This window comes from Phocoena sinus, chromosome 16 (genome assembly GCF_008692025.1).
Source record: "Phocoena sinus isolate mPhoSin1 chromosome 16, mPhoSin1.pri, whole genome shotgun sequence".
Lineage (NCBI taxonomy): Eukaryota > Metazoa > Chordata > Mammalia > Artiodactyla > Phocoenidae > Phocoena > Phocoena sinus.
In genome coordinates, this window is record NC_045778.1 from 84,326,701 (window position 1) to 84,350,127 (window position 23,427).

At 66.8% G+C, this 23,427-nt stretch overlaps 2 protein-coding genes across 3 annotated transcripts in view; both read left to right on the forward strand.

Moving 5' to 3' along the window:
- LOC116741350 (collagen alpha-1(I) chain-like) lies at positions 1–7,097 on the forward strand. Its single transcript, XM_032607611.1, has 9 exons — positions 1–95; positions 1,128–1,465; positions 1,987–2,218; positions 2,261–2,503; positions 4,219–4,273; positions 4,445–4,542; positions 4,904–5,594; positions 5,696–6,167; positions 6,451–7,097. Exons 1-9 carry the CDS (start codon positions 1–3, stop codon positions 7,095–7,097), a joined length of 2,871 nt encoding a protein of 956 aa, XP_032463502.1.
- Positions 6,807–23,427, forward strand: part of PWWP2B (PWWP domain containing 2B) — a 23,115-nt gene continuing 6,494 nt past the window's right edge. The window contains exons 1-2 of one of the 2 annotated variants that reach the window (XM_032609186.1): positions 6,807–7,298; positions 15,448–17,018. In XM_032609186.1, coding sequence (XP_032465077.1) covers positions 7,174–7,298; positions 15,448–17,002 — 1,680 coding nt within the window. In that variant the 5' untranslated portion in view covers positions 6,807–7,173 and the 3' untranslated portion in view covers positions 17,003–17,018. The remainder of the gene's footprint in view (positions 7,299–15,447; positions 17,019–23,427) is intronic. The other variant, XM_032609187.1, reaches the window with a different exon arrangement.

The window sequence follows — 23,427 nt, forward strand, 5'->3', positions numbered from 1 at the left end:
ATGGGACTAGGGGGTCTGCTCCTGCGGCAGCTGGGAGACCCCAAGGCAGAGATCACAGAGGCTGCCAGCCGCCAGCAGCGCGGGGCCGGCTCGTGGTCTGTTGAACAGCAAGCGTGTGGTCGCTCTTGGCTTGGGCTGCCGGGCTCTGTGGGCTGGTTCTCTCCCCGCTGTGGTCTGTGCCCTCCGCTGCCTGCGGCACCTCCGCGTGGCCTCTGTGGCAGGTGCTTTGCCCTCTCCCACGGCCGCCCGGGGCCCAGCAGGTGCAGAGCAGGGGTCCCCAGGCCTTGCCGAGGCTTGGGCCGTGAACCAGCACAGCACGCTTCCTCCGTGTGCCCTGCGTGGACGCAATCGCAGGGCCGCCCAAACTCACCGAGCAGCGGGCCGCACCCCCCGCCCCTCGGCTATGCCGAGACCCCGTGCTCCCTTCTGCTCCTGTGGGTGTCCCCCCAGGAGGGGCCAGTGCGAGAGGGCCTCTGCGTGGTGTGTCAGTGCTGCGTCCCCAGCTGGGCTGATGTCCACGTAGCCGCCCAGATGTCCAGATGGGCCCCGTGACTCTGCACCGTTTCTGCTTTGCCTCGAGGTCTCTGTTCGGGTTCCCGGCTGTTGGGTTCTCCCTGCCTCACACCTGCTCTGCTCATGTGGGGAAGGTGGTCACGTCCCCTCCGAGCCCGTCCTCCGCCCTGGGCGGGCAGTGGCCGTGGGGGCCGCCTCTGGAGTGGACACCGGTGCGCCGAGCGGACTTCCAGCCTCCACTCGCCAGAGGCAGAGCCCGTGTCCACGGGTCCCGCGTCTGTCCGTCTTCACGGGGGGCCCCATCACCAGCCCTGCCCGGAAGCCAGGGACCCCCGCCCGGCTGGCGGGCGCCAGTCTCCCCAGATCAAGACCGGCGTTTGCTTCTCTTCCCGGAAGGCTTGTGCGCCTTCTCCTGTCCCCTCCTGTCTCTGGAGCCCTTGCTGCTCACTGGGCAGCTCTCCCGACTCCGTGCCCAGCTGAGATTTCCTTCTTCATGCTCGCTGCTTAGAGACGTTTCTTCCCGAAATATCTGCGTTTATTCTCTGCATCTCAGCGTGTGTCCTCCCCGTGAGCTCCCTGACGGAAATTCCGCTGGGAGAGTGTTCACTTTTCAGCTCTGAAAGTCTGGTGGAGGGCACTGGGCTCGGGCCCCTCGTCCGGTGGTCTCGCTGGCACGGGCTCCCTGAGTCGGTCAGTCTCCTGGGATGCTGGCCCCCTGAGACCGGGTCAGGTCGGGGCCTGGTGCTCTGGGTCCAGGCCCTCCTGCACCAGCTACTGCCACCCCCGCCGCGCTTCCCGGCGCTTCCCGGCCTCAGGTGTGGGCTCCGGCAGCCTTCTCAGCTCCTCCGGGGCTCTTGGTTGGACCAGGCCCCCAGATCCCAGCCTGGTGTCCCCAACACCGATTTCTCACCCCAGGGGGTCCGGGGGAACCCAAAGCCTGCTGTCCCTGGAGGTCAGCCACCGTCTGAGGGTGGGAGCCCAGGGCGGAAGCCACCTCCCTCGGACCCCCTTCCCCTCCTCAAGCCGTTCATCTGTTATTTATTCACTGCTGCTCCCGCCAACAGGCTGTTGGGTGACGTCCTCATCCTACACAACCCGATTCCGGCACGATCACTCACCCCACTTGTTCTGAGCTTGGTCGGGAGACCCACCTGGACCCCCGCTCAGAAGGCGCTCGGGCTGCTGGCGGGGGGTGGCCCTGCTCCCCCAGTGGATTCAGAGTATGTGGGGTGGGGGCCTGCTCTGTCCTGGGTGGAACTGGGGTGTCCGGGTGGGGGACTGCCTCCGTCCCTGTCACGGGTCACCTGTCTCCACTCCATGGCCCCTCTCCTGCTTTGTCCTCTCCTTCCTTAACTGCTAAGTCATCCCTGCCATGCCTGACTGCCCACATGGGTGCTCCTGGGGCCTCTCTGCTGCCAGACAGCCTTGGGCGGGGTGGGGGGGGAGGAAGAGCCGCCCCCCCACCGCCCCCAGGTAAAGGCCGAAACCCTGGGTGGCAGGGCCTGCGCTGCGAGGGCGGGGGCCCGGAGATGCGTCGACCACAGGCGATAATGGTGGGCGCCCTGCCCAGGACCCGCTTCTGGGAGTCCGCAGCCCGGCGGCCTTGTGCTGTGAGCCATGTTCGCCTGCAGGTGGCGCCTTGGCCAGGACGCAGCCTGGGCACACAGCCCCGCAGGGCCCAGCAGCGGACCTGCTGCCGGCCAGGGTGCGGCCACAGCCCCACAGGGCGTCCTCCCACTCCCACCAGACCCCTGCGTCCTGACTGGTACCTGGTCCGTGAGCTTGGATTCCTGAGTCCTGGGCCCAAAACGAGTATCCGGACAGGAGGGTCCGGCCCCGTCAGTGGCTACGGCCCCGTCCCTTCCTGCAAGCTGCCTGTGGACGGTCAAGCCCACGGCGGCACCATCCGATCTCCACGCACCAGCCACCAGCCAGCCCAGGGGAGTGACCCCTATGGCCTGTCCACGTCTCAGAAGGATGTAGCGCAGAGGTGTGGCTGGGACATGGGCCCTGGGCCCTGTCGGTGGAGGTGGAGTCCCAGGTGACTGCAGGTGGTCCTGAGGTGGGCTGCAGACCCCACATGGACACACATCCTGGCCCGGGGATGCCTTGCCTGTTGGCGGGGGCGGGGGGCCCTCTTGCTGGGCTGAAGGGGGGTAGCGGTGTGTCCTCAGGTACCGGCAGTGCGTCACCCCCTCTGCCCCCTCGGTGTCTGTGCCATCCCCATGGGGCAGGGAGCCCAGTGCTCAGGAGGGAAGGAGCAGACCTCGCGGGGCTCAGGGCTGCGTGTTGCCACGTGTTTCCAGCCTGCATGTCCCAGTGCAGTGTTCTCTTTGGGCCAAGGACTGCTGATGGTGGGCTCCTGGCAGCCTGAGGCACAAGGAGAGCAGGGTTCAGAGGAGAAGCTCCCGCCCCAGCATATAACCATCAGCCTCCATTTCTTCCCGGGGTGGGGGTGGGGTGGCAGCAAGCAAGTAGCAAGCGACTCTGGGCCTTTCCAAACCCTGGGGGTAAAGAGCTGCCCCACCCCCAGCCCTGGGCTCCCTGTGCCCCCAGCCCTGGGCTGGGTTAGGGTCAGGGGGACCCGGGGCACTGAATCCTCCAGGCCTCAGGTGGCACTTGGGCAAGGGCACAGGAGGGCACAGGTTATGGGGTGGGTGGAGTTATGGGAAAGCCCTCTAGGAGGCACCAGACCCCCTACCAGGGCTGTTCAGCATCTCCACTGGCCCAGGCTCAATACCAGTGGGGGGCAGGTACTGCACGGAAGATGGCCCAGCTACAGGGGAGAACTGTGCTGGTGGTGGTGGTGACGGTCATGGTGGTGGTGGTGGTGATGATGATGGTGGTGGTGATGGTGGTGGTGACAGTGGCAGTGGGGAGGAGGATGAGAGCAGCAAATTCTTACAGACTCATTACCAGGTGCTTAGTGAAATCAACGCCCTCATCCGGGCCCTGCTCTCCTCCCTCCCAGCAACGGCCAGGCCCGAGATGCACCATGAGGTGGCCTGGGCCGAGCACCAAGGCCCACCCCGGCTCTCACATCCTTGCGCTCTGGGCACTGGCTCTGGAGAGACTGTGGTTTCTGACCCATGGCTCTGGCCTGCGGTTCCCCTGTGACCAGGCACTCTCGGTTCCATCTCAGAAGCACCTGGCTTTGGGAGAGCTGGCCTGAGCTGCAAGAGACGCCCCTGCCAGGCCGTCGAGGGGAGCTCCAGGCAAGGAAGTGGAGCAGCCCCGGGAGGGGGTGGGGGGAGGACACCAGCCACCCGGCCGGGCAAACCCAGAACAGGCTGGTGACGGTGACAGCGTTCCTTCCGGTCACAGGGAGGCCTCTGGGAGTCTCCCACCTCATGGGAGAGACAGAGGGTGACAAAGGCAAAATTACTTCCCGCGGTGCCGGGCAGGGCTCACGGGCTCTCCCGTGGGTGAAGGCAATAGGAGGGACGCTGAGCTGGGGTGTGGATGGATCACCCTGAGAGACTGGGGGGCCGGCAGGGAGTCAGGGAGTGAGGGCCAGGCTGCCGCGGGGTGAATCCCGGGGCTCCTCCAAGAACCAGCAAAGGACCTCTGGGGGTCACTGGGCAGCCACTGCCCGGAGCACCTCTGCTGCCCTCCTGCCAGCTCGTGGCCACCCGACTCCACCCTAGTGAGGTGCTGGACGGCCTCCTGTCCCCCTGCATGCCACCACCCTGCCCGTCTGGCCAGACTAGCCGCCACGGTCACCCTGCCAGCACCCCGGGCAGGCCAGGCCAAGGGCCGGGTACCGGGCAGGCCCCACAGCGGCTGTGTGCCTGCAGCCAGGGAACGGAGGCTTTAGGGCCAAAGTCCAGAGGCCTAGGGAGAGGCTCCTGGCCCAGTTTTCCCTCAGTCGGGGGGCAGCTCTCAGTGGGCAGCTGCCGGGGCCCTGCCTGTCTGGGGCTGTTCTCTCCAGGATCTGCCGGCCTCGCTGACCCGCCGGCACAGGGCTGGCCCCGGAGGGGGCCTGGAGGAGGGAACACCAGCTCAGGAAGGAGGAGGCGGCATGTGGGGGTCAGGACCCGGGACCCCTGGGCGGATTAGGCCCCTCTGACGGAATCTGCATTTTAGTCTGGGTGTCCGGGAGTTCCCCGGGCCTTCCAGAAATGAGGCGGGGACGCCCGCGGGGAGCAAGTGGGTGGGGCTGGGCTGGGAGTGGGCAGGTCTGCCCGGTGAGGTCCTGAACAGACACCCTTTGAGATGCAAACAACCTCCGGTCAGCTGACTCTTCTCTCAATACCCTCCCTCCTGGAGAAAGGGCTTTAAAAATGGCTTCCGTGCTCACTTAAGAAGTACCAGGCACGGGGCAGGTTGGGGCCCAGGCTGAGAGAAAGCAGGGCGGGCCGCCCTTCTCCCTAGCGCTCTCCCCTCTCAGCTCGGTGCCGCTGCCCCCACCGTGGGAGCTGCAGGGTGGTCCTCGGGGCCCCAACCCCGCCCACAACACACACCCACCGCTGCATCCCCGCCCCCGCAAGCCCAGCGTGTCCTCGGGTGTATCTGTCCGCCCACGGCAAACTGCTGCTGATACCTGGGAGCTCCCCGGAAGCCCCCTTCCTCACCTCAACCCCGGCACCTCTCGGAGGGCCCCCTTCTGTGCACTCCCACACCCACCTCTCCAGCCCCGCCAGCAAGCCGCCAGACTTGTGCTGCCCAAGCGGCCTCGTGGGGCCCCTTCTCCCTCTGGTGGACGCCTGCTGGCCCAAGCATCGCGGCACCGGGCCCTCTTTCTGCACACAGTGCCCCGTGCACACAATGACACGGCCCACGCGGAGTGCCCCCACCAGCTCCGAGCTGACCCGAATCCCTGCTCCCCGGTGCTGTGTGTCCCCAGTGCCCAGGAAGGGCGACGCCCAGCAGGCATCTCCGGCACGCTGGCGCCTGTGCTGAGCAGGTGGGCAGCCTCTGGCCAGTCCCCCTCCCAGTGCCTGCAGGGGTCCCTGTTGCCTGGCCTTTCTGCTCCGAAGTCAGCCCCGCCCATCTCTGGAGAGTGGAGGCTGCAGTCAGGCCCCCTGGGGTCCGGCAGTCACAGGGAGGGAGCGGCTGGGCTGACCCTGGAGAGGTGTCAGGTGCCCGAGGCCTCCTGGTGGGGTCCCTCTCTCCGCTGGGGAGGTCGGGTGTCTGCTGGAACCCAGGCCTTGCAGGCGACAGGCTCTCGCTCTGCTCTCAGGCCTCCCCGGCGGCTGCTTGGGGCCGGACTCTGGCTCATGGGGCCTTGATCCCCAGCCCCGTACAATGCTGGGCGGTGGAGCCCTGCGAGGTCTCCGCGGGCGCCTGGCTCCGCCTGGGCTCCTCTCAGCCGGCTCCCCGCGCCGCGCGGCCGCCGGAGGGCGAGGCCGAGCGGCGCCGCGGCGGCCCCACTGTCCGCGGCGGCGCCGGGGGTGGCGGCCCCGGCGCAGGTCCGAGCCGGGCGGGCCCTGGACGGCTTGGAGGGGCGGGGCCGGCCGGTGGCGGCGGACGGGTAGTCAGGACAACCGACCGCCTGCTGGTCTCCGGTGCCCCGCCGAGCGCAGCGAGCCCGGCTCAGGGGACCCGGCCGGGACGCGCTCGGGACAAGGTCACTGCAACAGTGACCTGGGGGCGGCCCGCGGGGTCCCGAGCCGCGAGCGGGACGCGCAAGTGCTCAGGAAAGTCGAGAGCTGGTACTGGGCTGAAGGCGTGTGGGAGCGGGGCCCGGGCGGGGGTCCGGCGTCCGCTTGTCCCCTCCACCTCCCACTCCCCCCATCAGCGGCCCGGCTGCGTGAGCCGGGGAGCCCCAGTCTCGCTCGGGGAAGGGAATCCTTTCCATTGTGAACTGGCTGCGTGGCTCCCTGGCCCTTCCGGCCGCACCAGGGGTCGCACGGAACCCAACGTTTCCCCGGCTCCCCGGGGTCACGCGACCTACACTTGTGGACTGATCACCCTCCCTAACCCCGCTGCGGGTAGCCCGGAGCCGAGTACGCGCCCTCTCGTCACCCAGCGAGGCGCCGAGCACACGGGGGGGTCGTCAAGTGCCCCACGGGGGTCGTCAAGTGCCCCCCCCAGGCGGCGACGTCGAGACTGGGCCGCTGCGGCGGGCCCGCTGGTGTCCCCTCGGCGCCCCGCGTCTCCGCGGCCCGACCCCGCTGGGCTTCCTGCTCGCGCCGCCGGGACTTCCTCCCCGCAGTGCCCGGGTGGCCACCCGGGCGCCAGACCCGGAGGCGGGGAACCCGGGGACACGGTCAGGGCGGGGGGGGGGGGCGGTGCTGGGGCGAGGAGAGGGGAAGACACCCTGGAGCCGGGAGGGGCAGGCGCCCCGGGTGGACCCCCGGCTGGAGAGGAGGGGGTCCTTGGACCCGGGGCCGGGGCAGTTCTCCAGGCTCCGGCTCTCAGGTCCTCTCCGCGGGCGCTCGCGGCCAGCGTCGCCGGGGGTGGAGCACGGCCCTGCCCCATCCTGCCCCATCCTGCCCGTTCGGTGGAGCTCCGCAGTGCGTCTCCACGCCGAGTGTGGAGGCCGCACGGCCCGGCGCGCGTCTGTGGGCGCGGGTGCCCCGCGCGCCCCTCCCGGCGCCCCCGGCCCGCTCGCGGAGGCCGCCCCGAGCGGAGCTTTGTGACGTCAGGCGGCCGGCGGGCCGCGTCACGCGCGGGGCTGACCCGGCGCGGGGCGGGGGCCGGGCCGGGACGCGGAGCATGGAGCCGCGGGCCGGCTGCCGGCTGCCCGTGCGGGTGGAGCAGGTCGTCAACGGCGCGCTGCTGGTCACCGTGAGCTGCGGCGAGCGCAGCTTCGCCGGGATCCTGCTGGACTGCACGAAAAAGTGAGCGGGGGCGGGGGCGCGGGCCCCGGGACGCCCCCGGAATCCCCTCGGGACAACCCCCACCCCGCGCGCGCGCTGGCCCAGGGCCGGGGCTGCTCCGGGGCGGGGCAGCGTGGCGCCGGCGCCCGCTTTCGGTTTCTCCAGCCCCGGGTTCGGGGTGCGCGAGCGCGGCCGCCACTCGGGGGGGAAAAGTGGTTCTCAAAGTCGTCGCGACTTTTCGGGCAGGGGACGGCGCAGCCGGGCGAGAACAGCGGTGGGCGCCGAGCCGGAGCCTGGGCGCGGCGCGTGGAGCCCGAGACCCCGCGCCCACTGCCGCGCCGCCCGGCTCCGAACTCCGCACGTCTGCCATAATTAACGCACTTTTCTTTGTTCAGACTCACTGTTGAATTCGGCTGTCTTCAGAATTGTCATCCGCCGGGGTGGGGGCAGTGGGTTCAGATGCGCTGCCGCGCTTGCCCTGTCAGTTACTCACGAGGGGGGGGCGGTGTGTAATGTAATGCCCCCCCCCCAGGAGCAGTCGGGGCTGAGGTGGTAAGGATTGCTAGCTAGCAGTTGTGTCCAGCGGCGGGATTTAAAAACACTGTTTCGGTTTGAGGAGCCCTAGGCAGAACAGGAATGAAAAGATACAAGTTTCAGAGCTGTGCTGAGCTCCCTTCGGGAGCCGGGATTCTCTGCTGGAGGGGTCCCTGGGCAGGCCTGGGGGCAAATCCATCCTCAGAGGCACCTGTGTGCCGGCTGCAGGGATCCCTGCAGCGGGAAAGAGTCTCCTGGATACAGTGTCACATGGTAGTGAGCTGTCGCGCAGATAAATGATTAGGCATTAATCAGGCACCAATGTCTTGAGGCCCAGGCTGGGCCTTATTTTGAACCGGGAGCAGTAAACGGCTCCCCTTTGCAAAGGCCCAACTTTCTCCCTCAGTGGAGCCCAGATTTTGTGCCGGCGGCGGGGGTGTGGCAGGAGGACCATCCCCTCTCAGCGGCCACTCTGCTGGCATCATCTCCTCATTAGATGTGCCAGAGCCATTTATGTGCAAGTCACGTGATTTAACATATGGCGTCCCAGGTGACTGTCGCCCTGCTCTGCGCTGGCTGCTGCAGAGTGCTTGGTGGGACCTAGTGACCCTCCGGGGCTGCAGCATAGCCGCTTGGAAGCCGCCAAGCCTGTCCCTCGGGGCAGCTGAGGGTCCTCTGCCACCAATGGCCACCACTTCCTCCGCCGGCCTGCTCCTGGGTCTGTGCAGCCCTGCCTGGCCTTTCCTCCCTGAGAGGGGCCCTGGCAGGAGAGGTCCCCCCACTCTTCGTTTTCTGGGCTCCCTGACTCAGGGCAAGGGAGGCTGGGGTTGTCGGCAGGGGCTGCCGGCCCCCCGCCCTTGGTCTCTGCCTCCAGGCAGGGCTCCCATCCCTACAGCCCATGGCTAACCTGATGTGGAGATCTGCACCGCCCCCACCCGCTTCCCCACCCCCTCGTGGAAGGAAGCAGGCTCTGCTGGGATCCCAGCATGGGAACTGGCAGCTGTAGGACGTGTGGGCGGCAACCCTGCCATGGCCACATAAGGCTGTAACCGGAGCCGCCCACAGAACCAGGAGCTGGGCCTCGGTGGGCACAGCTCTGCTCAGCGGCTCCTCTTTCTGACTTGAGTGGGCTCCCCCCGCCCGCCCCCGGTCCCTGAAGAGAACCTGAGGAGAGACCTGGCCTCTCCCAACCCCTCCGGTGTCTGGGCTTGGCCCCGAAGCTGCCCCTGTCCCTGCCCACCCCACCTCCCCTCTGCGGGTCGCCTCCAGTTTCATCCCGATCCCAGTTTTCTACCATGATATCGTGAGTTGCAACGCTCGTGTTTACAGCCGGCTTGTCGGACAGGGTCCAGAGGCAGCTTACGACCTGGCCTGGGTGTTTCTGGCAGAGGGGCCCGGCCTCGAGCCTCGGGGGTCCGCAGCACCGACCTGCCTCCCATGGGGCCGGTCTCTCCTCAGGGCCCACTCCCCTTACCCCATACGTCATGGTGGCAGGGCCGGTCAGTGAGGCCCCATCCCGGGTGTGGGCACTGACAGGCGGGCAGAGCAGCTGGAGGCTCAGATTGCAGGCGCCTGCCCACCTCCTGGGGCCTTTGGGTCCCAGGGCAGCAGGCCGGTGTGCCTGTGGTGCCCCAGCTGGGCGCAGACCAGTCACTGCCACGTGTCAGCACTTCTTGAGCTCGTGGGCAGCCCCCGGGGGCCTAGGAGAACAGAGGGGTCCCCCGGGAGGGGCAGTTCACGCAGCGGGGCCCAGCAAGCAGTGTTAATTTGGGGGCACTGGGGCGGCAGCACCCCTCCCTTGGTGCTCTGGGAGCTCTGGGCTGAACGTCTGTCTGTCCACGGAGGCCAGGCCGAGCCGTGAACCTGCTGGCAGGCTGCTGTGTGGCCTGAAGCAAGGTCCTTGGCTGCTCTGAGTGCCTGTGGCTCCTGCATCCACATTGATTCACTGAGCACCTACTGTGTGCTGGGGAGTGGCCTTAAGTCCCTGGCATAACTGCTGTGGTGCACGGTCCTCTAGTATCTCTGGCGGGCGGTGTTCGTTCTGACACATAACGATGGCCCCGGCCTACCCTGACCCTACAGCTCCACTCTCCAGGCTGGGGTGCGGGGGAGGCCTCTTGTGGGTGATTTGGGGGTGGACCTCTGGTTGAGAACCTCAGGTGGGGTGGCCCAAAGACAGCAAAGTCGCCGAGTGCTGAAGGGACGGTCTCCCGGTCGGTGGGCACAAGGGCCAGCTGCCTGTCCGGCCTGGCCAATCCGAAGCCTCCGGCCTTGACCTCTAAGTGCGCGTTTCGTAAACTTCCCCAGCGTGAGTCACCCAGGGTGCTGTTATCACACAGGACTCCGGGGCCCCTCTACTGCAAAGGTTGGGTACGGGCCTTTGGGACCCACACCCGCCCGGGGGGCTTGGGACCCAGGCTTCTGGACACTCAGCTGGCCAAGAATCCCAGCCATGGCCCGTCCTGGGCCGGAGAGCGCCCCTGCTCTATCCTGGACACACCCCCTGTCCAGGCCCCACTGGGCTCGTCCTCCCTGCCCTTGGGGAGCTGGAGGGACTGAGAGTACGCAGTGCATCACAGGGTGGTATGACCTGCAGCCAGTGGGCAGGTGCCTCACCAAGGGACCTGGCCGGCATGGCTGGTCTCTGGAGCTGCTCCACGGAGGGGGTGGGGGCGTGGGCTGGGGGCCTGGCCTTGTGCTCCTGGGAGGAGGGGCGCAGTCACCTGAGTCTTATTGGAATGATGTTGATGGTTCTTCAGCCTTTGGTCCAGGACTCTGGGGGCCAGCTGTGGCCGAGACCCTAGGTTGATACTCACGGGGCAGGGGCAGGGCCCCACGTGTGGCCCTGGACGAGGGGCCACTCTGGCGTCCAGGCTGCAAGTCCCCGTGTCATCCTGCTTTCCCCAGCTCCCTGAGCAGAGGTGGACCTCCGTGCACAGCAGCCTGACACCCACCTGCCCCTCCCCTCCCTCGGGGCTCCAGCCCTGCGGCTGTCTGTCGGCAGGGCTTTGGGAGAGAGAAACGGCATACAGCCTGGCCAGCCGCAGGGTGGGCCTTGTCTCGGGACCCGGGCCTGTCTTGGGACTGACTGCAGGCTCTGCCCACAAGGTACCTGCCGCACGAGGCTGCCCTAGGCACCTGGCCCTGGGCTTTGGCCCCCAGGATGTTTCTGTTCCGGAGCCACGTCTTCTCACCTCTTTACAGGACACCGGGGTGGCCTCTCCCCGTGGGAGGATGAAGAAGGAAGGTCCAGAGCAGATGGGGACCTGGCCGGGGCCAGAGGCTGCCAGTGGGCACCAGAGATGCTTGGGCCCCAGGCCTGCCGAGCTGGGAGGTTGGGGGTGGGGAGGCCACAAGCTCTGGCAGGCGGCAGGGCCCCTTCTAGCTGTGGGCCCGCCCAGGCCCACTGCTCTCGGAGGGGCGCTAGTCTGGAGGCACAAACGAGCCCCAGGGACGTGTGGGAGCAGAGGCTTGGCCACTGGTGTCCCACGGAGGACTGCAGACCAAGCCGCTTCTCTCTGGGTCCCTGTGTCCATGCCGGTGGCCGTGCCATCACCTGGGCAGAGCGGTGGGTGACCCTGGGGACTCTGTCTCCCGTCCCCTTGGGGGCAGAACCGCTCTGCTTTGGGGTCTGATCCCTGTAAGCCTCCTGGCTGAAGCTCCCTGTGCGAACTTCTCGCCCGGGCTCAGTCTCCCCAGCCTCTCCTCAAAGCGCAGGCCACCTGCCCTCCCCTAGCTCCCCAAGGACGCGGTGCTGAGGTTTGCTCAGGGCCCCTCGGGTTTCTGCGTGGGCACGTTGGCTGGCCTTGCGCTCCCGGTCGAGGCTGGGCCAGGCCCTGGCTCCGCCCGTGAGTCACCCCTGCGGGGCCCCGTGAGTCCAGACCTTCCGCACCGCAGAGGGCAGGACAGTGCAGGCGCCTGGGTCCCTCACCCTGAGCCTGGCAGGCCATCTCTCTGGCTCCAGGGCCACCCCAGCCCTCTGCCTGCCAGGGCCCTGCAGTATCACGTGTGGGGCTCTGCCAGGCCAGCCAGGGCCTCTGTCCCTGGGTGTAGGCCCACGTGGGCACAGCCCAGCTTCTCCGAGGGGCCCGGCCCCGTGGCCAACCCACAGGCCGCGGTCGGGCCACACCTGGTGCCTGGGGGTCCAGCATGCCCCCCTCGGCGGACAGGTTGCCGAGGTCCTTCCCAGAGAGAGTGGCCTTGGCTGGTGCCATCCCCGCGCCCAGAGGCAGCAGAGCTGGGGCACGAGCACGGACCCCGCCCGTCCCCCGACCCGCTGGTCTCCCTCAGCTTCACTGTCCCATCCGAGAAATGGGAATGATGATGACGGCGCCTCATGGGGCTGTAGACAGAGAACCTGCTCGTGGTCTGCAGCCCGGCAGCCAGGGTCCCGCTGGTCCTGTTTACCCACCGGCAGGCGTGGGTGTGGCCTGGGCAAGGCAGCAGCTCTGGGAAGGAAGTGTCCGAGTCACGGGGCCCGCCGTGGCAGCCGCGGTGCCATTCCACCGGGCCGTCTGCAAGGAACCTCCCCCTCTAGGCTGCAGCCCACAGCCCTGTGGGCAGAGGGGGCATGCATACCAGGGCACTGCTCACAGCAGAGGCTGCCTCCCAGTTTGATCTGCCTCGGCAGGGCGGCGTCGACTGCCAGACCCTGTCTGCGTCTGGCGGGTGCAGACCCGGCCCACCCAGGGGCCCACAGCTTAGCGCTGTGGCTCAGGTCAGGGCCTGGGTCTCTGGCCGTCCTGAACATGCAGAGACCCCCTGAGGGCTGTGTGTGATCAGTGGGGCAAAAAGCTCCCTGAATGGGCCACAGCTGCAGAGTCTTCAGGGCCACCTGTCCCCAGCCTGTGTGCGCAGAGAGGTGGCCAAGGAGACGGCAGAGCCCCCCGGGCCGGCTGGCCGAGGGCACAGTCCAAGCCTAGGAGGGTCCTGGAGGGCAGCTAGGTTGGGGGGTGGGGGATGACGGGAAAGGGGCTGCCCAGGGGTCCTGCTCCTGGGGTCCCTGGGCCCCAGCTGGCAGGAGGGGCTCTGCACCAGCACAGGCAGGCTGACTGGGGGCACAGGCCAGGCTACGGGGGGGGCAGTGAGGAACAGAGCCCTAGGAGGGAATACAGGCTGGGTCCTAGTGGGGTGACAGCCCAGGGGCCTGGGAAGGTGGGACGGGGTGCAGATGAGCGGGGGGTGTCAGAGTGAGCCCCCAGTTCATGGCCTGGCTGCCTGTGAATGGTGGGCAGGAAGTGGGTTTTGGGGAGGCCTTGGGAGAAACCCTCCAGCCCCAGATATGTGGATCCAGCCTGGTGTGTGGGCCCCCTGGTGCATGTGTGTGCACACGTGTGTGGATGCACGCTTGCATGCATGTGCCTGGGTTTAGTTTGCCAAATCCTCAGCCTGTTCTGAATGCCCACGAGGGGCTTGTTGAAGGGAATGAGCCAGGTGCGGGGTCCAGTGCCCGCTCTGATGCCTGGGACTCGGGTGAGGTTTGGTGACACACCAGCCTGTCACGCCCCTGGGTGGGGGCTTGTCGCCCACACCTGGGCACAGGCAGACTTTTTCCGTGAAGGGCTGGTGGCCACGCGGTGTCTGTCACAGGTGCTCAGCAGTGCCGCAGGGGCCCTGCACGGGCAGCGGGCGTGGCTGTTTGTCAGTCACACCTGACTTACGACTGACTCGGCCTGGGGGCCGTGGGGTGTGGAGCCTCTGTGCCCAGTGCCCGACCCGGGGCTGGTGAGAAGGCGGCTGACAGTCAGGGCATGATCCTGGGACCCCCTTTCCCACCCCTGTGCCCCTGAAAGTCTCCGCCCATCCTGGTTTGGAAGTCGTGCATGCCTGCTTCCCGTGGTGGCTGCAGGAGCCGTGAGACACGCCGCGTGCGGCCACGGCCGACAGACGTGGTCTGTGCTTCTTGTTGCCATTGGCCGGCTGGGACTTGGGGGCCTGTGGCTGTGGGGCCGCAGCAGGTGCCAGTCTGGTGGGAACGGCTTGGTCCTCCCAGGGAGGGGGCCCTTGAAGAGCCATGTGCCCACGGGCGATGGGGAGGGGGGAGGGGAGGGATCGCAAGGGCTGCCCCCCACCCAGCGCAGAATCCCACCTCACAGGGGGCCAAGTCCCCTACTGCTGGCTGGTGGCTGGACGCTCCCCCCTAGGCTACTGCCATCTCTCTTTCTCTCTCTCTTTCTGTACTCCTCCCCCTCCCCTCTTCTCCCTCAGTCATGGTCACAGGTCACAGGTCAGCCATCTGAATGAGCTGCATCCTCCATGGCCAAGCAGAGGGCAGGTGGCCGTGGCCCCGGTTTGCTGGACCCTGTAGACGCAGAAGTCATTTTTGAGAAATGACTTTGAGAAACAGCAAAGCTTACTTATCTTTTCTCCTCTGATTGAATTACAAAAGGGAGGGAAACACTGAGGTACAATAGTCTAATCCTCGTTTCTCTTAACTTGGCTAAAAGTCTGTTCTGTGCTTTAAAAAAAGTGAAAACTAACAGCTTTTAGCTAAAGCAGTTCTTACAAATTAAATCGCATGTGTTTAAAGTTATGTGCGTCACCGCCGAAGAAAGGTGTAGCCTGTTTGGCCTCGGTTTTCCTTACTTGGAGCAAATGTGTTTTCCTGTGGCTCCCAGAGCAGCTTGCCGGTCAGATGTGACCTCCCGACATTCCCAGCGCGGGGCCTGGGGGATGACGGTCATTGGCTCTAGAAGGGCGCTACTCCCAAGCCATTTGATGCCGGGACACCTGAGTGGAGGCTGCCGGCCCCGAGCTTCCCGGGGAGAGAGACCCGCCTGGGGGGCCCCGGAGGTGCCGGCCACACGCTCAGGCTCAGCTGTGGGTCCTCACGGGAGGGGGGCCTCCTGCTTTCTCTGGCCCCTTCCCACGGGTCGCGTGGCCTTATCGGTGCTGCCTGGCCCTCTGTGTCCTGGAGCTGGAGGTCCTGAGGGAAGGGGCCGAGTGCTGGCAGGAGGGGTGGTCCTTCCAGGTCGTGGTGGGCAGGGGCGGCCTGAGTGATGCCCTCACCTGAGAGCCGTGGAAACAGGTGGGCCCAACTCAGCATTCAGGAGGGAGCGGGCGCAGTTTGGTGGCTGACCCCTGTCCTTGCTGGGCCTGGCCACGAGTGGCCCCCACCCCCAGACACACGTCCGGCACCCAGGACCCCGGTCCTGTGGGCTGTCCTGGGACTGGGGGTCCTCCCAGGGACACACGTGGGGTCTTCCCTCTGGGAGTGCTTCCCTCGGGGAGGAGGGGCCTGAGTGGGTGAGGCCTGTGAGTAAGGGCCGCTGGCCACACAGCAGCCGGCCCCCCGCAGGCCAGGTCGGGCCCGTCCCAGGAGCCAGACCCCGTCCCCAGGCTTCCTGGGCCCCAGGCCTGCACCGGGTCCCGGGAGGCCTCCAGCTTCGAGCCCGCGTTCGCCTTGTTGCCACGAAGTGTGGTGTGGGTGCTCGGTGCTTGTCGGGCCATCGGTCTCCATGCGGGCGGGTCGCGTGACTGCAGAGCACAGCGGGCAGCTGGGATGCCCCCGGGGCATGTGCTGGGCATGCTTGCCTCTGTTAAAGCCCGGAGATCCTGCCGGGCCCTCCGGAGTGGGGTCTGCTCACGGCGGCGTCCTCTCTGTCCTGACCGCCCCTTTCTGTCTCCCCACCACCAGGTCCGGCCTCTTCGGCCTGCCCCCGTCAGCTCCGCCGCCCCAGGCCCAGGACCCGCCTGTCAACGGCTGCCACGGGCCGGCCCCCACGGAGGGCGACACAGAGGCGATGCAGCTGGGGACAGGCCCCCCGCCACCTCCCAGTGGGGACCAGGCCCCTGGGACCGCCAGCCCCGAGCCGCCCCCGCTGCCCGCCGGAAGCCTGCCCCCGTTCCCGCCCTATTTTGAAGGCGCCCCCTTCCCTCCCCCGCTCTGGCTGAGGAACACGTACCGGCAGTGGGTGCCGCAGCCGCCCCCCCGGGGCATCAAGAGGACACGGAGGCGCCTGTCCCGCAACCGCGACCCTGGCCACCTGGCCCTGAGTCCCATCCGCCTGCGGCCCCGCCAGGTGCTCTGCGAGAAGTGCAAGAGCACCCTGAGCCCCCCAGAGGCCAGCCCCGGCCCCCCGGCCCCCCCCCAGCCGCGCAGGGAGCCCCGAAAGCCCGAGGACCCCAACGGTGGGGGTGACACCACCGCCAAGAGGAGGAAGAGGGAGAGGCGGCAGGAGGCGCGGGCCCGGGTCCCCCGGAGCCCGGTCATCAAGATCTCCTACAGCACGCCCCAGGGCACCGGCGAGGTGGTGGAGATCCCCTCCCGCGTGCACGGCTCGCTGGAGCCCTTCTGCCCCCCGCAGGCCCCGCCCGGAGGCCCGGACCCCGAGGCGCCCGCCTCCATCCCCAAGCTGAAGCTGACGCGGCCCCTGCCCCCCAGCGCTGCCCCGCCACCCCCCAAGATCCGCCTGAAGCCCCACCGCCCCGGGGCTGGCGAGCAGGAGCCCGTCTACAAGGCAGAGCTGGTGGAGGAGCTCAAGGGCTGTGGCCGCGGCCCCCGGGCCGGCTCACCCGCGCCCCTGGCTGACGGCTCTGCCCGCTCTGGGCTGGCGGACTCGTCTTCTGGAAGTTCCGGCGAGGACGACGACTGCAAGGGGTGTCCCCGAGGTGAACACGGGCGTGACGACCTGGCTTTTCTCGCCGCCTGCCCCCGGAGAACTGGCTGTGCCAGCGTGTCGGTGTGGAGCAGTGACAGCCTGGACGAGTCCAAATCGTCCAGCTCGGAAGTGACGTCACCAGACATGTGTGACCTCTCGTCTGGCGACGGTGCGTCTGTGCCGGCCTCGTCCAAGGACGCGCGGCCGACGGTCCCACCCCTGACGGTCAGGCTGCACACGCAGAGCGTCTCCAAGTGCGTTACCGAGGATGGAAGGACCGTGGCTGTAGGGGACATCGTGTGGGGTAAGGTTCATGGTTTTCCCTGGTGGCCAGCACGTGTCCTGGACATCAGTCTTAGCCAGAAGGAGGACGGCGAGCCCTCCTGGCAAGAAGCGAAAGTCTCATGGTTTGGTTCTCCAACTACATCGTTCTTGTCTATTTCAAAACTCTCCCCTTTCTCTGAATTTTTCAAACTGAGATTTAACCGTAAGAAGAAGGGGATGTATCGGAAAGCTATAACAGAGGCTGCCAATGCTGCCCAACACATGGCCCCGGAAATAAGGGAGCTCTTAACCCAGTTTGAAACGTAACTCGGGTTCCGACCAGGTGAGTGTGTGCGTGGAGGGCGGCCTCTCGCCGGCCGTCCCGAGCCCGTGTCTGCATCTGGGCTGTCCCTCCGCCCTGGGCCTTGGTGAGCCAGGGGGACGCGGACGCCCCTGGCCATCTGGCTCGCTGCTCTAAAGGGGGCCGTCTGGACAGTCGCCCCGCTTGCTGGCAACATTGTCCAGCTTTTCGATTCACAGAAGAGGTGATTTAAAAGCAGGCGAGTCGTCAGCCACCTGTTCAGAGAACAGAGCTAGTTTGTGTTTTGCGGCCATTTTGCAAAGGACCGTAAAAGGTCTCCTTGCTCTTTTCGTTTACCTTTGGAGAAAGGAGAGGGTTTTAAAGGTGGTGGCTTTGACTGAGGGGGTGGTGGTGAGCGCAGGGAGGGGCTTCCTCTGTTACTCACTCTTCCCAGGCTGCAGCCAGGGCCTCCCTCCCTCCCCTCCCCAACCTCCTGCTCGCAGGTGCGTCCAGGGGTCTGACTTTGCCCGAAGGAGGAAAGTCACCGAGCTGCCTGCCCTCAGAGGTAGCGCGTACGGCCCAGTGCTCCTCTGCTGCTGCCAGTGGGGGCTCCCCTCCGTCAGCCGGCACGTGGGTCCTGGACATTGGTGCCCGGGGGCTCCAGGCTCCCGGTGGCGGGGCCGGTGCTCTGGGATCTGTCCCTGGGCCAGTGCCTCGCCCTCCGTCTCTGCCCCCAGGAGACCTTTGTAGGATCTCCAGCCACAGGCCTTATGGAGCCTCTGTGGGGTTGGGGGTGTCAACCCCTGGGGTTGGAAACATGACCTTGTGCAGTTGCCGTGTCACCAGGTGGGGTGGGGCGTCACCGTGTGGCATGTCTGGCGGGTGTCCGGAAACGGCCGAGGGGCTGAGGGCGTCTGCCGTGAGCTTCCCCGGGCCCCAAGGTGCAGGGAGACGTGGGTGTGCTCTCATCTGATGGCTGCCACCAGCTCTGGCCTGGGCAGCGGGGCGTGTCCCGTGGGTCACTGGCGCTGGTGGCCACTCTTCCCAGGTCTGACTGCCCCCTCTGTCCTCCCCTGGTTGGTCCCGGGCAGGCCATGGTCCCCCGAGGCTCCAGGCCGCCTGGGTGGACCAGAGAGGACATGACAGGGTCCCCTGTGAGGGGCAGCCTGTGGGGTCAGTGCTCTTCCTGGCCCAGTGGTCTTGTGCTCACGCCCACAGAAGCAGACGGCATGGCACGGGGCTGGCCCGGAGGACGAGCTGGGACTCTGCCTTCACCTCCGGACCCTGGGGTGACCTTGTGTGGCCTGGCTGCCCTGCTCACCCACCTGTCTGTGCCAGTTTCCCGGGTGACGTGAGTTTTCAGGGCTGGGCGAGTCCAGCTCACGTGGCTGGAGAGGGGCTTTGTGGAGTGCTGGTGCCTGCTCCCTGCTGTGCCGGGTCCAGCGGGGTCCTGGGACTGAAGAAGCAGTGATGAGGGGCACGTCTGGGCCGGGGTCCCTGCCGGGGCTCCTGAGGCCTTGTCCCCACCCCTCCCCCACCTGCTTCCCACGTCACCTCCTGCATGGCTCCCTGGATTCCGGGCACGAACTTCTCCTGTTGGGAACCAGGCACATCCCCCATCAGTTCTGGCCTTCGTGTTGGGGCGTGGGCGTGGCACCGACCTGGGGGCATCCAGGCAGCTAGGGTCTCAGGTGAGAGCGGCCAGCTCACCTGAGGGGCAGCAGTCCAGAGAAAGTCCAGATGCCCTGGCATCGGGCTTCCTAGGGCATCTCCCTGCTGTGGCCAGGCTTAGGGACAGCCCTGGCTGCGGCCACGTCCCGCTGGCCTGCGGACCACCGGGGATGGGGGGGGCCCTGCCTCTCTCTGTGCCCTTCCGCTCCTGGCCCCGCCCCTCTGCTCACAGGGCCCAGCCCGTCTTTGGCCTGGTGTCAGGCAGCTTGCCCACGTGCCCCTGCTGTGGGCAGAGACAGCCCCATGGGATCAGGGCTCTGTGTATCAGGAAGCAGAGGAGGAATCTCGCCGGACGGGTTTGCCTGCTGCGGGGGCCTGTGCCCCCCGCCCCCGCGGGGTGTGGAGCTTTGGGAGCATGGCAGGGCGGCCTGGATCCTCTCGGCGCCAAAGCACCAAGTGGTTTTGGCTCATGGGCTTTTGGGTTTTGTTTCTTGAGTCTTAAAGACTGAGCTGAGGTTTGTGCCAGCCAGGTGGCTGATCTGCTGGCATCAGCAAGCCTGGGCCTCGTGCTCAGGTGGGGTCCGCGGTCTCCTGGTGGACAAGTTTGCTTTCAGGTGTCAAGTGTCTGGGGAGCAGCCATCCAGGCTGCTCCTTGAAGGGGACGCAGGGGACTGCCCTCACCGGGGAAGGTGGGCTTCCCCAGACAAGCTGAGGGCTGCGGGGCTGGTGCAGGAGGAGGGTCCTAGCAGAGCTTGGGTGAGATGCTTGCTGGTGGCAGTGCCCCGTGATGGTGCTGACGTAGGGGCCAGGGTCACCAGCACCCTGGCGCGTCCTGGCAGGAGGAGGGACCTCCCGGCGGGCGTGGGCCCCCCGGGCCCCCCACGGGAGGACTGGGAGGCTGGCACAGGGCCCTGGAGCTCGGCCGGGAGGCCTGCTGGGGAAGGTGTTCTCCCGGCCCCACCCACCGGCCACCCCGGCCTGGCCCAGCTGACCCTGCAGCCACCTGAGGACGGCTGAGGCGGTGCCAGGGGCTCCTTGGGATTTGGGCTGTCCGTGCTGCCCGCAGGTGTGTCAGGAGAGTCTCAGCAGATGTGGGGCTGGGCCCCTTCCAGGGGCGTGTGCCCAGCACCTCTTCCCCGAGAGACTCTGCCCCCTTTGCAGGGCTGCTGGAGGCTCGGCTGAGAGGTGGGTGCCCATGCGGACGTTGTGAGAGTTGCGGAGCCGGCCTGGGGCCTGGCGGCCAGGGCGCTGGGGAGAGGCCAGTGGGGCCTGGCTGGGCACAGGGGCTCTGAGCAGGCACCGCCCCCAGGGTGCTTGTGTGCCCCATTGGGGCACATCTCCCGAGGGCTCTGGGCCCTGCCCTGGCCCCAGCAGGCTGGCGACTCTGAGCCCCCGTTTCCCCATCTGTCTCCCGGGTAGGGGGGAGTAAGGGGACTTGTCTGCAGCCGGCTTTCCAGCTCTGCTTTCCCGGGAGTCCTCCCATGTCCCCCTGGGGTGGGGCTGGGGTCGTGCTCCTGACTGGATGGGCGGCGAGTGTCCTGCAGGTGGGACAGGGATGCCCTGAGTGCGGGGCTGGCCCCCCAACCTGACAGGTGACAGCGACTCCTCCCGGGGGTGGTGTGACCCCAGGCCTCTTCCTCTCAGACCCGGTTAGGTGCCTCTTCTCTCCCCACCCACCCACCCACCCACCCACCCACCAAGGGGTCGGCCTACCAAGGACTGAATGCTCTGCTGGATGGGGGACAGAAGTGTGCAGTCACCGAGGCCTTTGTCTGGGGGGCTGGGGAGAGGGCTGTGACTCAGAGTCCCCAGATTCGTGCATAATCACCCACAGGAATGTGCTGAGAGGGGACAAGGACCTCCCAGCAGAGTGTCTGGTGAGGAAGCTGATTTGGACTGGGGATCTGGGAAGGCTTCCTGGAGGAGGTGACATATAGCTGAGATTAGAACAGTGGGCTAATCATGAGCTAATAGGGTGGGGATGAGCATCTGAGGACGCAAAAGGAGCAGCATGTGCTGGGGCCCGTGGCAGAAGGAAGGTGGGCATGTCCTTAGGGGTGGGGAGAGGCCCAATGTGGGCCTGGTGGCCTGAGGCCCCAGCTGTGGCCTTATCCTCAGAGTAGGGGTGCCATGGGAGAACTTCAAGCAGAGGGTGGATGGTCCTGTGCTCTGGAACAGCAGTGTGATGGGGGCCCGGAGGCTGGAAGGATGTGCCAGAGGACGGAGGCTCAAACAAGGACGGGGTGTCAGAGGGCCACGGGGAGCAGGGAGCAGAGGTCCGGGGGACGGGCTGGGCTGCTGGGCGCTCCCAGAACTCGGGGACCGCCATGCCCCTCGCCGGCCGTGGAGGGGGTACTCCGGTTGCCGGCATGTGAACGCCTGGGTCTCGGCTGGGAGGAGTCTCGGGGTCCAGCCTCAGAGGAGCCTTGGGGCCGAGTGATGGATTCGTGAGATGACATGGGTGAGGACGAGGCCGTGGGTGAGCACAGATGGGCTGGGGCCTCGCCCAGCCCGCAGGCACCACCCAGGTGAGGGCAGGCGGTGATGGAGCCGTCCGTTACCTGGTGCACGGTCACTGGGAGCGCACCCCAAGGGCCTGGGAGGTGCGGTGACGGGTGCCTCGATGTCCTGGGAGCCGTGACAGCTCAGAATGCCACCCAATGTCCCAGCCTCTCAGCCCAGTGGGAGATTCACAGGCCCTGTGTGAGCTGGGAGGGTCCAGGGCTGGGGCCCAACCTCCCGTGGAACCGCAGGGGCCCTGGCCCCTTCCCTTCCTGCCCGAGTGGCCGGGCTGCTGGCCAGCAGGGAACTTTCGGGGCTCACTCCGCAGGCAGCTCCGAGCGCTGGGTTTTTTGGTTTCTCTGAGTGGAGGGCACCCTTGGGGTGAGCCTCGTCCCCTATGAAACTTCCTGTGGCGCTGGTACAAAGGATCTCACGCTGGGCATTTGGAAACAACAGAAATCTCTTCCTATGGTTCTGGAGGCCAGAAGCCCGAAGTCAAGGTGCCGGCAGGGCGGTGCTCCCTCCGAGGCTCCAGGGGAGGGTCCTTCCTCCCTCTTCCAACTCCTGGGGGCTCGGGCGCTCCCGGGCCTGGGGCCGCATCGTGCAGCCTCTGCCTGCACGGTGACGGGGGCCTCTCTGCTGTGATGCGTCCTCCCTGCCGTCCTCCACGAGGACCCTGGGAGGCGTTTATGGGCCACCTGCTTAGTCCAGCCTGATCTGCTCATCCCAAAGCCCTCATTCCATCCCACGGGCCGCACCTGTCCCATGGAAGGTGACGGCCCGGGTTCCATGGTTGGGGCCCCACTCTCCTGCCGCGTCCTCTCCCCACTCAGCAGGCCCGTATGGGTCCGCGCACAGCGCGTGCGGGGAGGCCGTGCACGGAGGCCGTGCGCACGGGCCGACGGCGGCACCAGGGCCGCTTTCGGCTTCACAAGGTGACTCTCCCGGGAAACAGAGACATCCGCGGGAAGCCAGCCCGGACCCGTGCCGCCCGCCCCGCCCCCCCCGGGAGTGCTGACTCGGCGCCCAGTTCCCCAGCGGAGGCGTCCTGATCCCGTCTCCAGGGGCCACTTCCCTTCTGTGCCTCTTCTAGAACGGTATCCTCGAGGCGAATGCCCCAAACGGGCTTTTCTCTCTTCCAGTGCTAAATAAAGATGTACTTCTGCTTCTCAGCTGACTTCCGCGTTGCTTTCAGGGAACTCAGGTCCTCTGTGAGGGTTGTAATTATTTTGTTCCAGAGGAAACTAAGGCCTGTAATTCCGAGGCTGCTGCAGGGGCTCAGGCCCCGCCCCCTCCCCGCCGCGTCCCCAGGTGGGTGCGCCGGGACACAGGCCCGGTGTGTGCACTTGCTCTGCTGGGGTCCCTGGCGGGGGCGGGGCCTCCTCCCAGCCGAGGGGAGGGGCTGCGGGCCCCCTGGGCTGGGCCTTCCAAGCCCCGCGCTGCCCCTCCCACTGGTGAGATGCCTTAACCACTCTTGGCCAGGGGGCCCCACGGCCAGCTCCAAGTACTCGTCCCTGTTCCTGTCCTACTTATTCTACGCTGGACGGAGCACCCACCCCAGGGTAGGAGGTCCCAGAGCACACGGGGAGGGGCCCGAGCTCTGCACTCCTGCACCAGGGGACTGGGGTGCGACCCCTCCGTGGGACGGTGGCCCCTCAGCTGCCCGTCGGGAGGCCCTTCTGTCCTGGTGACCTGATCAGCTCCTTAGCCGTCCTGCAGTAACACTTTGCTCACCTTTAGATGAGGTCTTACAGAACAGACGGACGCACGTCTGAGTCGGTTCCCAGCACCCTCCGGAGTGACCAGCGTGTCTGCCATAAACATGGTGGACACCTCTCAGTCCAGGCGAATGTCCTCTTTGACGCCGGATCATCCCGTTGTTGGCCATGGGCTCATCGGCTCATGAGTCCGCCTGACGACCACAGGGGTCTCTGGCAGCGGCCTTGCTTTCTGCCAGGACTCGGGATTCTGGGTCACCGTGGGCATTTCTGGCCCAGACCCGGGGTCAGCCGTTTCCCGAGGAGTCCCGGGTCCTCTCAAGGGGACTGGTATCCAGCCGCCATCCTGCCTGGGTGCGAGGGGTGCTGGCTGCTGGGCTCACACCGTTTCCAGGTGGCTTCTTAGCCTTTGCAGTTAACAGACCTTGGAATTTCTTTCAGGAGAAAAGAAATCATGACTTCACACTGATTTTTCTAATTCAGATTTTACACTTCTTCAACTTTTATATTCACATCTCTCTCCCCTTATACTGAAGATCTTGGTTCTTAGTGATGTTAAC